Below are 14,525 nucleotides of genomic sequence, written 5' to 3'. Positions count from 1 at the left end.
GAATAAAGCACTAAAGGCGAGAAAAAGGAATAGGATTGATCCGAACAGGGGCGCCCCTTTTAGGTTAATTTACCGTTCTGCCATGTCGGTTAATTAGGCTTAGGTTGCTGATGGATGAACTATATCAACGTTTAAATTATACAAACTTATATACTTACCTAAGTAAACTAGAAAAATTGTTTTATGTTAAAGGTAATTTTCCTGAAGAACGCTTCCTAACGAAAATACAGACTTTCAAATTTCAGTTTAAAAAATTGCTATTTTTGATATAACTCTCAGACCGCGGGAGCAATTTTGATCAAATTTGAAACAGGTACTTATAAAATAAATACTCGTTATGTGATGTGAATGACATTGATGATGAGATATAGAAAATAGAGTGTTCTACCCTCACTGGATATTATTCAAAAATGACCAACATGTCTACCTGGGTTATTGTAAATTTTACTTTAAAATGGTTCAAAAGGATTCAAATCTGGTCATCTGTAAGGTTTACAAGTGAATTTTTGACACTGAAGATAGTAAAAATACAGTTTTAGACTTTAGGTAGTGTAAAACTGAACATTCAATGTGCGAGTGCAAATTTGTACTGAATAGTCTGAAAACTTGTTGCTACTACTAGGAATAGTCTTAAAATTCGTTTTTTCAAGCTGCAATCCATTGTTGAGTGTCTAAAACTGGATTTTGAGCACTAAAAATAGTCCGAAAATCAAGACAAACATTGTTGCGTATAAATCTCATTTTTTACTACTAAAAATACTAAAAGTTGAATTTTAAGGTTAGAAATGACATTACTAAGTCTATTTTCAGGACTTTATAAATTAAAACATGTCTAGAATTCAATTAATCACTGGAATCAGACTAATTGATTTCTAAAAATTAGTGTTCAAGACTAATATCGTAGCATTTAGAGCCAAAATTTTTTACTTTTACTATTATAAATAGTCTTAAACTCGATTTTAGTTTGCTTATGTTCTGTACATAATTTTTATATAAAAAGTTAGTGTGTGAACCTAATAAAGCTAATAATGGGAATATATTTTTTATGTATTCGTGACTGTGTTAATGGGCAAAGGCCATCACATTTCTTAGAAAATTGCGTTACTCAATCCGTATCAGTCAGTAATAGAGGGCGTTGTTATTCTCGTTCGTGTTTGGACGCTATAAACGCACATTTATTACTTTATGTTCGATAAAAGTCCCATTGCTTCGGTATATTTTAAGAAATTACCTCGAAGCTTATACGACTCTCCCCTACGGATTTCTTTTTCACGTCCTTTTCCTTTTCGCTGGGCTAAATATAAACGAAAAGAAACAAAACATCACTTTTATATCGTTAATGCCTGAGAAAGTTGCATGTTCACCAAAAATTTAATGCAGAACAGTCATGTCACGTAAAATTGTTCTTTTTTTACCGAATTGAAAAAGTCGATACATTGAAGTTACCCAGAAAAAGAAAAATTACCAAATTGTTTTATCGTAACATCCCATCCTTTCGGCAGTTAAAATAAATAGGCAAACAATCCTTTAAGGCAATTCTCAATCGAGCTGAGATACCATAACATTTTAGGAAATGATACGATCAGAATTTATGGCCAATAAACAAGCTTAAATCAGCGGAAAACGAAGACTGAAATGGTGGCAAAAGGGCATTTTCAAAGGAAACAAACGGCTAGAAAATTTCTTTAGCTTTATCCAATCCTTCAATCAGTTTAATGTTTTGTCTTTCAATAAATTTAGTGAATAAACGGTACATTAAAATGTACTCACCACACCCAAAAAAAATTGGTAATAGCAGTAGTTATCAAACGTTTATAATTGGAGAAGTATAAATAATTGTGAATGCATTGTTCTGTAATGCTTATAAGAGATTACGAATAATCATCGTAATTGCTTCAATTTAAATCAATTACCAGTTTGGACCATTAAGTTAATGGCATAGATTGCTATTTTGCTAGTGAAAGCAAGCAAATCATGATTTCATAACGTGAAGAATGAAGTCTGCGTTAGTTTTAATGTAATTCCCTTAGTCTGAAAACAAGTATTTCAAATTACTGATAGTGATTGAATTGTTTAACTAGTTTTGTTTATATTCTTCATATGAAGAAGTTGAAGCTGAAGAGTAATTTAGATATATTAGGGGATATTCGATTATTGGATTATTTCAATATCCTTGTTTGGGTTTCAAATATTTGACCGATCCTGTAAAAATTTTAATCGTTTTGAATTCTGTAAATTTTCACATTAGAAACGAGCTTTTCTCTTAAACAGTTGATGATATGAAAGTCTTTTCTTATATTTCTAGACTTACATGAAATACTATAGGTCTGTTCGCAGAAATACTCTCCAACTATTGAATCAGAGGAATACGTCCAGTTATTGGCCATTAGCCAGAACATTTTTTCTAAATAAATAGAAAACGGTGAAGGTTACGAAAAATTTGAAAGGGACCAAAAATGTTTCTAATCAACTTCTTAACTCAGCACCGTAAGTTTGCAGAACGGTTTTTGCTTCCAGTATTCAGGGTGTGCATGAAAATTATGGTGATTGACTGTTTTTGGTCACCGTGCACGCTGTTTGCTCAACACCACTGGAAAAAGGAGCTCGAGACGGTTAATTTGAGTGCTTCAACCTCCCTGAACTCCCAAAAATAACCGAGTTACAAGGTGCTCAAATTTCAGACCACAATTTCAACGGATTTCAAAAATTTGTTGCATCAAAATGTTTTTGCTACATAATTCATGATGTTGAATGATTCTTTTTTAATTTAACATTATCCAGTTAATCTATGTGAGGATTTGCTTTAAAACTTTCCGGCTAAACTAAAAGCCAGCATCCAGCTTAGCTTTCCTGCCTGCTTCACGGACAAAACAGATAGCAAACGGACAAGCGGTATAAATCAATAGACCAATGGTGGATGAGAACGGATTTAGACGGGTAAAGCAAACGCCGTATTTGACTCTAAGTGAACCAGGACCGGATCGCAATTTTTGTTACAAACAATTTCTGCTCATGGTTGAGCAAAATGTAAAGTTAAAAAGTAGTTTTAATGGAAACTGAAAATTTACATAACAACTTTCAGGTAATAGGAACAATTTTTCAGCTGAGAGCACTACAATGCTTTCGAATTAGGCTGACCCTTTTCAATATGGATTAAAGCTTAACTGTGTGTGATTAACAAGTTCGACCCTGGTAATCATCCACATCGAATCTACTATCCTATCAAGGCATCCCTTATCCTTCCCCGAGGGCATTTCTAACAGTTCGATCAATTGCAGAAGCGAACATTTAGGATTATTTACGCACTGCGAGGCCTTCTAACGATTTTGAACGGCTCGTGCACTTAGGCTTTACAAACTCACCCTAACGGTAGATTAAGTTCATATTAGAGAAGAGCTGATTTTTTTATATAGCCCTTAAGCACTTAAATTCAATTTGGCTATAGCACATGTAAATATTGTAAATTTCAATTCAAACTATACAGAAGGTGTTTAGAAATCTTAAAAAACGCAAGAAGAAATCATATTTTATGAAAGTTATCTCCTTAACAGTTTTGACACATTTTGTTCAAATTTGGTTATGAGAAGAAATGTCAATATTAAATTTATCAACTCTAAGTTATATACTTGTATTGAAGCAGTCACTCTGCATCATTATTAGAAGAACAAATTGTCAAATATACCAACAACCCTTAAACAAAAGTGTGAATCAAAAATTGCTGATATTTGACTGATTTGTCGTTTGGTTTATTTGGCCAGATTTGAGTTTTCTTCATTTGCGTAGCACCGTATACGTATAATCACCCAGAAAAACGTATGTCGGTATGTCTGGCACTTCCAAAGGCATTTAACAATTTCAAACAATTCTTGGAAGGTTTAAGATAATTGTAGAGGCGTTTTTTAAAGTTTCTCAATAGCATTTAGAGGTCTATGGAACTCAAAATGGTCCTTAAGGCCCTTGACAATTTAAAACAATACTGGGAAAGTTTAAGACAGTTGTAGAGGGATCTGGAACACTTCAAAAAGTTGTCAGGAGCATTTAGAGGTCTTTGGTACATTCAAAACTGTCCTAGAAGCTCTTGACAATTTAAAAAAGTCTGAGAATGTTTAATAGACTTGTAGAGGCTTCTGGCACTTTTTAGAACAATTTCAATAACATTTAGAAGTCTATTTAACATTTAGAAGTTTCTGGAAAAGTTTAAACCACGAAAAAATATGTCAAACCATCGAAATGTTTTCCCCAAGATGGGAATTAAGTTTAATTTCATTTAAAACATCTGACACTTTCTTCAGCAAGTCAGTTTTTCTGTAGGAATGATACATCTTTATACCTCTACAGTATTGTTATACCATACCAATAATTAAGCATTACCAATGGGTATTTATAATGCAATTTTGTCAATTGTTGTTAGGGTTAAGACTGCTTTTAATAGTCGGTTTTCATTAAATCACAGAAATACGGTTTTGGTAAGGAATTGTATGACTTTTGTGGAAGAAATATTAGCATTCAGCGGGATCACATCATTTTACTATAGACAATCATCTAAACTCTAAACCATTAGGAAAATTTTCAGGAATTAATTATTATAGAATTTTAGGAGCTTAAAGAAAATGCTAAAAGTGCACTGCAAAACTTGTAGAAATTTATTTAAAGTTCTAAGGATTCTAAGGACTTGAAGGGCTACATAATTTGTATATGGTGTCACCAATCACAAAATGTACTAACATAATTAAGCATGATGTTAAGCATTAATGCATCTGAAAATGAAAATTTTGAATGTTTTTATTGCATCTATCTCTCTTTGTATTTAGAGTATATCTTCACTTTACTAGTTGTAACATTATACTAAATATAACATTTTATTTGACATTCTTTGGTGAATGATTTGATCAATTTTATTGGCATCAACTTGGCACGTTATTGCATCACATACGAGGCTCAAACGAAAAATATCTAATATAAAACTTTTTCAGTTATTGTTTGGACCGTGGCAGATGTCACTTTTTCGGGATTGTTTCCTTTTCATAGTTGCTTGAGCATTTTATTGTGCCTTCTTTTTCAGACCGATGGGAAATTATTTGTAAAGCTTGCCTTCGCATTGTGCCGCTGTATTTTTAGACTCTCAGTACGTGTGCAGTATAATAAAAGCGTATTACGGATAATTTTTCATTTCATCGTTGCCTTTACAATGAAAACGGAATTCAGTACCGACAGGTTTAGAAATGCGTTCAATGGTACGTAGGGTCTTGCATTGATTTCGACTAGCGTCAGGTATCAAATGTGTTTTTCGAAAGACGGTTCTGTTTGCTCAGAGATTTTCACAGGGGTGAGCAATTAAAATATAGATCAAGATCTTCATATTATTCTATCAATACATATAGCAAGATTAAGCTTTTGAGGTTTGAACAGTTCTGACAAAATGTGAATAATATATAACAAGGTACATATACAATAATAAGATTAACTAATTTTTTTTTTAATAGAGTGATAAGGAAATTACAAAATTTAACCGGTAAATTACAAATACTGGGTTTTTGGCAGTTCAAATTTTTCTCCCTGACTGTTCCAAGTTTGTAGTGTTTTTTCAGGTTATTTAACAGGAAATTTAATGAAGATTCCAAAAACGTGCTTAAAACAGTCATTTTCTTAGTACAAAAGCCACAACAAATCAAAACATAGCTTTCCTCCATTATTTCAAATGGAGTATCATACTTTTTGAGATTGTACTGGTTTTTGTTATATTTTGTTCTCCTCCATACATGTTTGCATTTGTCGTCAACATTATTTACACGTTTCAAATCAAAATTTCATCTATTAACCATTTTTAAACTTAAAAGTGTACTCACCAAAATCGTTTGAGTTGCCATGCATACCAGAGGGACCTGGCATGAGACCACTGAGACCTGTAACAAATCCTCATTATTTTAATATATTAAGACTCTATATTTGTCACTAATCTAGTAATTTATTAGTCAATGAACTTTACCTTGCAATCCAAGTAATGCTCCTGGAAAGGACGGTGGTCTGGACTGGTCCAGGAGTCCGCCATTCGTATGAAATGGATTGTGTTCTTCCATCAAACTAGCATAATCCGAAGGTTCAGTCTTTGGGGTTACAGCTTCGCCATCACCGTGTTCACTTAGGGCAGTATCGCTGCTATTGCTATCTTCACAATTTGATTGAGGTGGATTGGGTGATCCCAAATTATTACTAGATTTCTGAAAACCAAACAAACATGTATAAGAATCTAATACGGGATGTTTAGTGAAACTGTATAGTGCTAGTTTTTCAGTTTTTTTTGTCATTTTTCTTTATTACTTCGTGTTTAAATTATAATAAATAATATGTTTTTGAGATGAAGAAAGTCTCGCAAATCTAGATATTGGCCACATTCTAATTTTCTTATGAATGCACTGACATAAATCGATTACTGATCGAAAAAGCATTACGTCAATTTGCTCATCGAATTTACAATCCGATTTTTCGATTGCTAATCGATTTGTTCTTATGAATGTGGCCAATATTATTTATCCACAATTTGTAGTTTACCAATAAATTACTGACAACTGTCAAAATAACTGTCATAAATTTCTGTAGCAGTAGTAACCAACTGTGATTGGCGCAAATTCTAGGCACATTTGACATTAGTGACAGTGACATACATGGTTTTTGGAGGATAATTTTGCTAGGTAGTCACGTGACAACTGTATTGAATACTGCAAGAAAACTTTTCTAAACCCTAATTTTTGCCACTTTTGTACACTGTTTGACAGTCAGAGACAAAATTGTTGGTCACTGTTTTATAAACATTTTTGGAAGCCTCATTAAACTTCAAATCCAATAAACTGAAAAAACTATAAGATTTGGTAGTCAGGGAGAAAAGCGGTCTCAAAGTTTGAACTGACAGATACACAGTTTGAAAGAACAGTCAGAGACAAAATTGCCTATAAAACCCACTTGAAGTAAGAAAATGACTGTTTTAAGCACATTTTTGGAATCCTCATTAAATTTCCTATCCAATAACCTGAGAAACACTACAAAATTTGGTACAGTAAGGGAGAAAAGCAGTGTCAAATTATGAACTGGCAGAAACACAGTTTTAAAGAACAGTCATAGACAAAATAGCCTATAAAACCCACTTGGAGTGGGAAAATGGCTGTTTTAAGCACATTTTTGGATTCCTCATTAAATTTCCTACCCAACAACCTGAGAAAACACTACAATATGTGGTACAGCCAGGGAGAAAAGCAGTGTCAAATTATGAACTGGCAAAAACACAGTTTTAAAGAACAGTCATACCAAAATTGCTTATAAAACTCACTTGGAGTGGAAAAATTACAGTTTTGAACACATTTTTGGAATCCTCATTAAATTTCCTATCCAACAACCTGAGAAACACTACAAAATTTGGTACAGTAAGGGACAAAAGCACTGTCAAATTATGTACTGGCAGAAACACAGTTTCAAAGAACAGTCAGAGACAAAATTGACTATAAAACCCACTTGGAGTGGTAAAATTACTGTTTTGAACACATTTTTGGAATCCTCATTAAATTTCCTATCCAATAACCTGAGAAACACTACAAAATTTGGTACAGTAAGGGAGAAAAGCAGTGTCAAATTATGAACTGGCAAAAACACAGTTTTAAAGAACAGTCATAGACAAAATCGCTTATAAAACCCACTTGGAGTGGAAAAATTACTGTTTTGAACACATTTTTGGAATCCTCATTAAATTTCCTATCCAATAACCTCAGAAACACTACAAAATTTGGTACAGTCAGGAAGAAAAGCAGTGTCAAATTATGAACTGGCAGAAACACAGTTTCAAAGAACAGAGACAGAGACAAAATCTGTAAAACCCACTTGTAGTAAGAAATTGTTTTAAGCACATTTTTGGAATTCTCATTAAATTTCCTATCCAATAACCTGAAAAAAACAGTACAAGATGTAGTACAGTCAGGGAGCAACAGGACAAAAGCAGTGTCAAATTATGAACTGGCAGAAACACAGTATTTGTAATTTACCATTAATTTACTGGTAATTTACCCATCACTAATAAATAATAATCAGTTTTCAAAGTTTTGTTCACCTCTTTTATAGAAATAGTCGGCGTTCCTTCCAAGGCTTGTCCTAAGAGAGACTCAGCAGTTTCTCCGTTATTATTTCTAGAAGGGCTGCGCCCCCTATCTGGAAAACTATCCCGTTCGGAACTTCGCGCCCTTTTAGCCGGGGGCGGCGAATCGCCACCCTCTCGAAGAGCTTCTGGACGGTCTGTGGCCCACGGCAAGGAGGACGAGTTCTGTAACAAATTAGGAACAGTTTAGTTTAATTCAAATTAACGAGCTACATGCTTCACTATTTCCAATATTAAGAAAATTGCTTATTTAGCATCAATTTTGTTTTTTCAACAAAGCAAAACCACTAGTGTAAACTTGACTTACTTACGTGATGTTTCTAAACCTTGTTGAAATTAACTTAAAATCACTTTTTAATTGAACAAGATAATTACAGAAGAACAGGTTAAATCTAGGTAAATTTTGTTATTACCACAATTAGTAATTCTAAAGGTAAAAAATAAGACACCTTTCAAAAAGTGTACTTAATTAATATTATTACTGGTTACCCAACACTAACTGTACTCCTATTAATTGGCTAATTATTATTGAATACATTAAGTGTACATAAATATGTCCGAATTGAAATTTTAATGTGGAAGAGATTATTATTTCAATGAACATAATTTGGCAACGACAAAATGTTAATTACCTAATCTAAATATTATCTACGTAAATGTGGGATATATTTATAGGAGTGAAACCGCAATCATACGTGAAAAAAACATTCTAATAAATATCTAATAAAAGTTGTTAACCGGGCCACTTAAATTCGGCTCTATACAAAATTAATGGTCATAATGTTATAAATAACTCCGTTTTGCCACTTAAATAGTAATGGCGGCTAGATTATCGTCTTCCATTTTTATGGGCAGGTGTATAATATACCTAGTAACTAACACCGTTTCGGTCACTATTGTGAAATTCTATTTGTTACATGTGGATACTTATTTATTATAATTAGAAGTGATTAAGACACACCTGCATTTTTGGCGAGACAATTTCTTTTTGGGTGCCTCCTGCTTTTAGTTGTTGCGGTAAGGTTTGGGGGTTGATTTATGTGCAGAACCAGTAACCTTTACCGAAAACATACTTATTCGATAATCAGTTTCTAATAACCGGAATTAATAAAATGATTCTACGGCCTTGAATAAATTAATGCATTAATTTGAAATCACGTTCAATTACAGACCACCAAGAACTCGAATTTGTTTTATATTTTTCTTACCTGATTACTAAAAGTCACTTATGCTGTTATTTATTTGATTTATTATAGTAGTTAATTGAACCTTGAGACTTATGGGACAAAATTATTCACTTTAATTATTAAAGTGAAAGTGCCGACACATATAGAAAATTCTTGGTAGTTCTTCTAATTAAGTCATAACAATATTTTGCTCTTTTTTACAAAGTTTCAGGAAATAATTACAATGTCAATTACTTTCATAACAAAATATGAATGACTACATTTTTCATGCACACCCTGTATAGTAGCAGCCCTGACGGACTGTGAAACTTCCAGAGATGAGTTTAGTAGCTTATTACAAACATTTTTGCTCTCTTTCAAATTTTTCGTAGCTTTCACCGTTTGTGAGTTATTTATCAAAAACTGATTTGATGCAACAAATTTTCAAATCAGTTAGTTTGAGTTGAGCATCCTGTAACTGAATTATTTTTGGGAGTTATAGCTTTGTGAAGAGGATTTTGACGGTTATCATATTGAAAAAAAAGACTAAAATTAAGTCAGAAACACACAACCAAATGTTACGAATGCCAAAAATGTACTGATGATGGTATAAAATGCATTTAACCAGTCAAACTGATTTTGTGGTTTTTCAAGTATGTTTTGTACCTCTATGGGATTTAATTTGACAGTCTCCAGGTTTAGGGCAGAACTGTAGTTACAGGCCAAATGTCATAACTGACAAATTCCACTCATAAAGCTATAAAATACCTCTGGTACGGTTTATACTAATTAAATTGAATTTTAAAAGTGTTTTGTGGTTTTACAGCTTTATGGAGAGAATTTTGACGGTTGTCATATTCAAAAAAAGACAAAAATTAAGTCAGAAACGCACAACAAATGTTACGAATGCCAAAAATGTATTGATGACCAAAAATGTATTGAAGTCAAACTAATTTCGTTACTTTTCAAGGATGTTTCGTTGTTTTGTACCTCTATGGAATTAAATTTGACAGTTTAGAAAAGAATAAAAGATATTTCATGACTTTTAACGTGTGTTTTCTACTTTTCTGAAATAAAAATTGATAATCTAATCTATAATTTCGCTAAAATTAGAGTTTTACGCTATTTACATGCTTCTTGATATAGTTCTAAACCTTTCTAGTTTGCAAAATTTCAAATTCTTTGCAAGTTAAAATCCTCAATTTCAGTCTTTGATAGTAAAAATTAGAAAATGCTAAATTTGACTGTTTTGTAAGATTAATGATTAAATATTGCATTGATAAGAATTTTTTTTGCTTAAAACAACTCTTGCAAAATAAAAAAAATGCAATTATAACAATTTTAGTACTTTATGGTAAACCACATTCAGTATAGTATTACAACCTCACAAATTTTAATATTTGTAGCTATTTTTAATATCAAAATAATCAAAGTTACAGCAGTGACAGATCACGTTCAATTTTACTTTCTTAAAGCACTGAAAGAACAATTCAAGTGTAAAGCTTCGCACGACAATATAATAAAAACTAATTAATTATTTATTAAATTTTCAACACCGTGATCGTTTGAAGCAATTCGGGTTTAGTCGTAATCACAACCAGTAATTATGTGGACAGCAATTATTATTAAAATTAACATAACACAGCCAAAAAGCCAAGGTTGCCCGATCAGGTTTGGCCAGGTAATATAATATTTAAAATACGTAGTTAAATCAAATTTACCAATCGGAAAATATCATTTACACATACTTATTTATTGAAGCTAAAAACTGGTCTAGGTCTACCGTGCTTTTGATTTGATAAACTCGCAGTCTGGGCATGTGGTTGGATGATTTCACAGTTTACTCAAAAAAGCTTTGAATTGTTACGTTTCACTTAAAATCTTTGACAGTTGGGTAGTAATTTATACACAGTACATGAAAAATCAAAATAGACTTGGATGACGTCACAGCTAGAAAAATTACAATGTTGCTAAAAAAGTGACTGCCTAGAAGTTTTGTTAGTGTTTTTGTGACATTTCCTGACGTCATCCTAATAAAGTTTGAGTTTTACTATAGTAAAAAGTTAATACTTACAGGTGAGATCTTTTGTTCGGAGGTATTAGTGGTAGTGGTGGTGGTAGTCAGTCTTTGTCCTGCTGCTCCTGCGGGAACGTCCGCCAGTCCCCTTACTTGTAACATTTGCGCAGTCTTCAAAAAATCGGTTAGGTGTTCTTGTCCTATGTGTACCTCTCCATTGTACATAAATCTACAAAAAAATGTATTATAGAATACCAGGGCACAAAAATTAGTACATTCCTAAGACAGGGAATAAACAAATTACATAAAGGGTTAAAAAAAATATTGCTTATGGTGTCCAATTAATAACAGAAAATCAGAACGTTTTCTAAAAATTTGTTTCAACTGAAAAATTTAAATTTTTAGGAATGTTTATTGGACTGATCAATAATTCAAACGGAAGATATATTGCTCATCAATATAATCACACTAGTCTATAATTGAAGAGAAAAGGAGAAACCATGTCGAAATCGAAAAATTAACGATCTACATCCTTAATTAGAGGAAATAAATTTAAAATTTTTAAGGTCGGTAACATTTTTTTTCTTTTGCTAACTCAACCAGGTTTTGTATAATTTTAATCACTTTTCAATTATTATGTGTGTTTTTAGTCATTTGTTCGAGTATTGCAACAGCACTTATCCACAGTACGTAATTTTAACTAATCATCAAGTTAGGTGGCATTTATTTAACAATAACTCGAAGTGTTCGCCTTATTACACAAAAACTTTCAAACATACGCTCCACTTTACATACACTTGTCACAGCATGATACAATCTCGAATTAATTAACATTTAAATAAAGAAATTGCGGTTTAATCTGCTTTAGTAAATTAAATGATAAACTTATGGTAATGACATTTGGTAAGAGGTCATAGAAAGTACTTTTTCTGTGTTTTTTCAGTACTTTGTTTTGTATCCCCAAGCAAAATTCAGCAACCGCAGTAAATGACAAGTGATTCGAAAACGATATGGTGTCAAGATTGGCAACAAGTTTTAATTATTCTTTGTTTTAAGCACATGAAATATCACTTACATCGTTGCTAACCAAGCAAGTTTTAAAGTTTATTAATTTATAAGACGCTGTATGGTTAAGGTTGATGATTGATAATCGTTCCATTTTAGGTTAGCGGATTCAATTAGAGCTAACGGTTTTTTTTTAATAATGGGCGTAAATTTACCGGTTATTTCAGGTTAGTAAAATTCAATGTTTACCCGTAAATTTAAGGATCTAATTTGAAATTGCTAGAAAATTTCATTTTTCTGTCATGGCTCATTCATTTAAAAAGTCATAAATCTGAATTACTACACTTTTCATGCACCGGACTGTGAAACTTCCAATGTTGAGTATAGTAGTTCTTTAGTTCTCAAAGACTTCACCGTCTCTGAGTTACTTAGCAAAAACTGGTTTGATGCAACAAATTTTCAAATAAGAAATTCTGAAATTGTGGTTTGAAATTTGAGCCCCTGTAACTCGGTTATTTTTGAGAGTTCAGATTGGTTGAACCACTCAAATTAACCGCCTTGAGTTCCTTTTTCCAGTGGTGCTGAGCAAAAAATTCTATCTGAAAAATTGCATACAAGGTGACCAAAAATAGTCAATCACTATACTTTTCAGGCCCACCCTGTATGCTGGAAGCAAAAACGGTTCTGCAAACTTACGGTGTTGGGCTAAGAAGTTGATTAGGAACATTTTGGGTCTCTTGCAATTTTTTTGTAACTTTCACCGTTTTCGAATTATTTAGTAAAAACTGGTTTGGTGCAACAAATATTTAAATCAAAGTTTGAACTGCCAGAAACACAGTTTAAAAGAACAATCCGTGACAAAATTGGCTGTAAAACCTACTTGCAGTAAGAAAATGATGGTTTTAAGCACATTTTTGGAATCCTCATTAAATGTTCTATCCGATAACCTAAAAAAACACTACAAAATTTGGTACAGTCAGGGAGAAAAGCGGTGTCAAAGTTTAAACTGCCAGAAACACAGTTAAGCACAAAATCGCCTGTAAATCTCATTTGGAGTAAGAAAAATGATGGTTTTAAGCACATTTTTGGAATCCTCATTAAATTTCCTATCCGATAAACTAAAAAAAAACACTAAAAATTTGGTACAGTCAGGGAGAAAAGCGGTGTCAAAGTTTAAACTGCCAGAAACACAGTTAAGCACAAAATCGCCTGTAAATCTCATTTGGAGTAAGAAAAATGATGGTTTTAAGCACATTTTTGGAATTTTCATTAAATTTCCTATCCGATAACCTAAAAAAAACACAAAAAATTTGGTACAGTCAGGGAGAAAAGCGGTGTCAAAGTTTAAACTGCCAGAAACACAGTTAAGCACAAAATTGCCTGTAAATCTCATTTGGAGTAAGAAAAATGATGGTTTTAAGCACATTTTTGGAATCCTCATTAAATTTCCTATCCGATAACCTAAAAAAAACACAAAAAATTTGGTACAGTCAGGGAGAAAAGCGGTGTCAAAGTTTAAACTGCCAGAAACACAGTTAAGCACAAAATTGCCTGTAAATCTCATTTGGAGTAAGAAAAATGATGGTTTTAAGCACATTTTTGGAATCCTCATTAAATTTCCTATCCGATAACCTAAAAAAAACACAAAAAATTTGGTACAGTCAGGGAGAAAAGCGGTGTGAAAGTTTAAACTGCCAGAAACACAGTTAAGCACAAAATTGCCTGTAAATCTCATTTGGAGTAAGAAAAATGATGGTTTTAAGCACATTTTTGGAATCCTCATTAAATTTCCTATCCGATAACCTAAAAAAAACACTAAAAATTTGGTACAGTCAGGGAGAAAAGCGGTGTCAAAGTTTAAACTGCCAGAAACACAGTTAAGCACAAAATCGCCTGTAAATCTCATTTGGAGTAAGAAAAATGATAGTTTTAAGCACATCATGGAATCCTCATTAAATTTCCTATCCGATAACCTAAAAAAAACACTACAAAATTTGGTACAGTCAGGGAGAAAAGCGGTGTCAAAATTTGAACTGCCAGAAACACAGTATTTGTGTTTTACCAGTAATTTATTGCTCAAATTTTCCTGGTAAAGGAAAATATTTCAATCAACCCCGTTTTTAAGGGTAAATATTGCATTTACTAAGGTATGATTGTCAGAAATGAATAATAGAGAAACGAGACTTCGTACCTTTTACCT

At 32.5% G+C, this 14,525-nt stretch overlaps 1 protein-coding gene across 5 annotated transcripts in view; it reads right to left on the bottom strand.

Moving 5' to 3' along the window:
• ab (BTB/POZ-zinc finger protein abrupt) overlaps nt 1-14,525 on the bottom strand; it is a 41,282-nt gene that overhangs the window by 9,681 nt on the left and 17,076 nt on the right. For all 5 annotated transcript variants that reach the window (XM_081987427.1, XM_081987428.1, XM_081987425.1 and 2 more), the window contains 4 exons: nt 11,378-11,549; nt 8,093-8,302; nt 5,987-6,218; nt 5,847-5,903 (listed from right to left, as the gene is read on the bottom strand). In XM_081987427.1, coding sequence (XP_081843553.1) covers nt 5,847-5,903; nt 5,987-6,218; nt 8,093-8,302; nt 11,378-11,549 — 671 coding nt within the window. The remainder of the gene's footprint in view (nt 1-5,846; nt 5,904-5,986; nt 6,219-8,092; nt 8,303-11,377; nt 11,550-14,525) is intronic.

This window comes from Ips typographus, linkage group LG9, assembly GCF_016097725.1.
Source record: "Ips typographus isolate SLU linkage group LG9, UJ_Ityp_2.0, whole genome shotgun sequence".
In the NCBI taxonomy this organism is placed as follows: Eukaryota; Metazoa; Arthropoda; class Insecta; order Coleoptera; family Curculionidae; genus Ips; species Ips typographus.
This window is presented reverse-complemented; position numbering and strand designations above follow the sequence as displayed.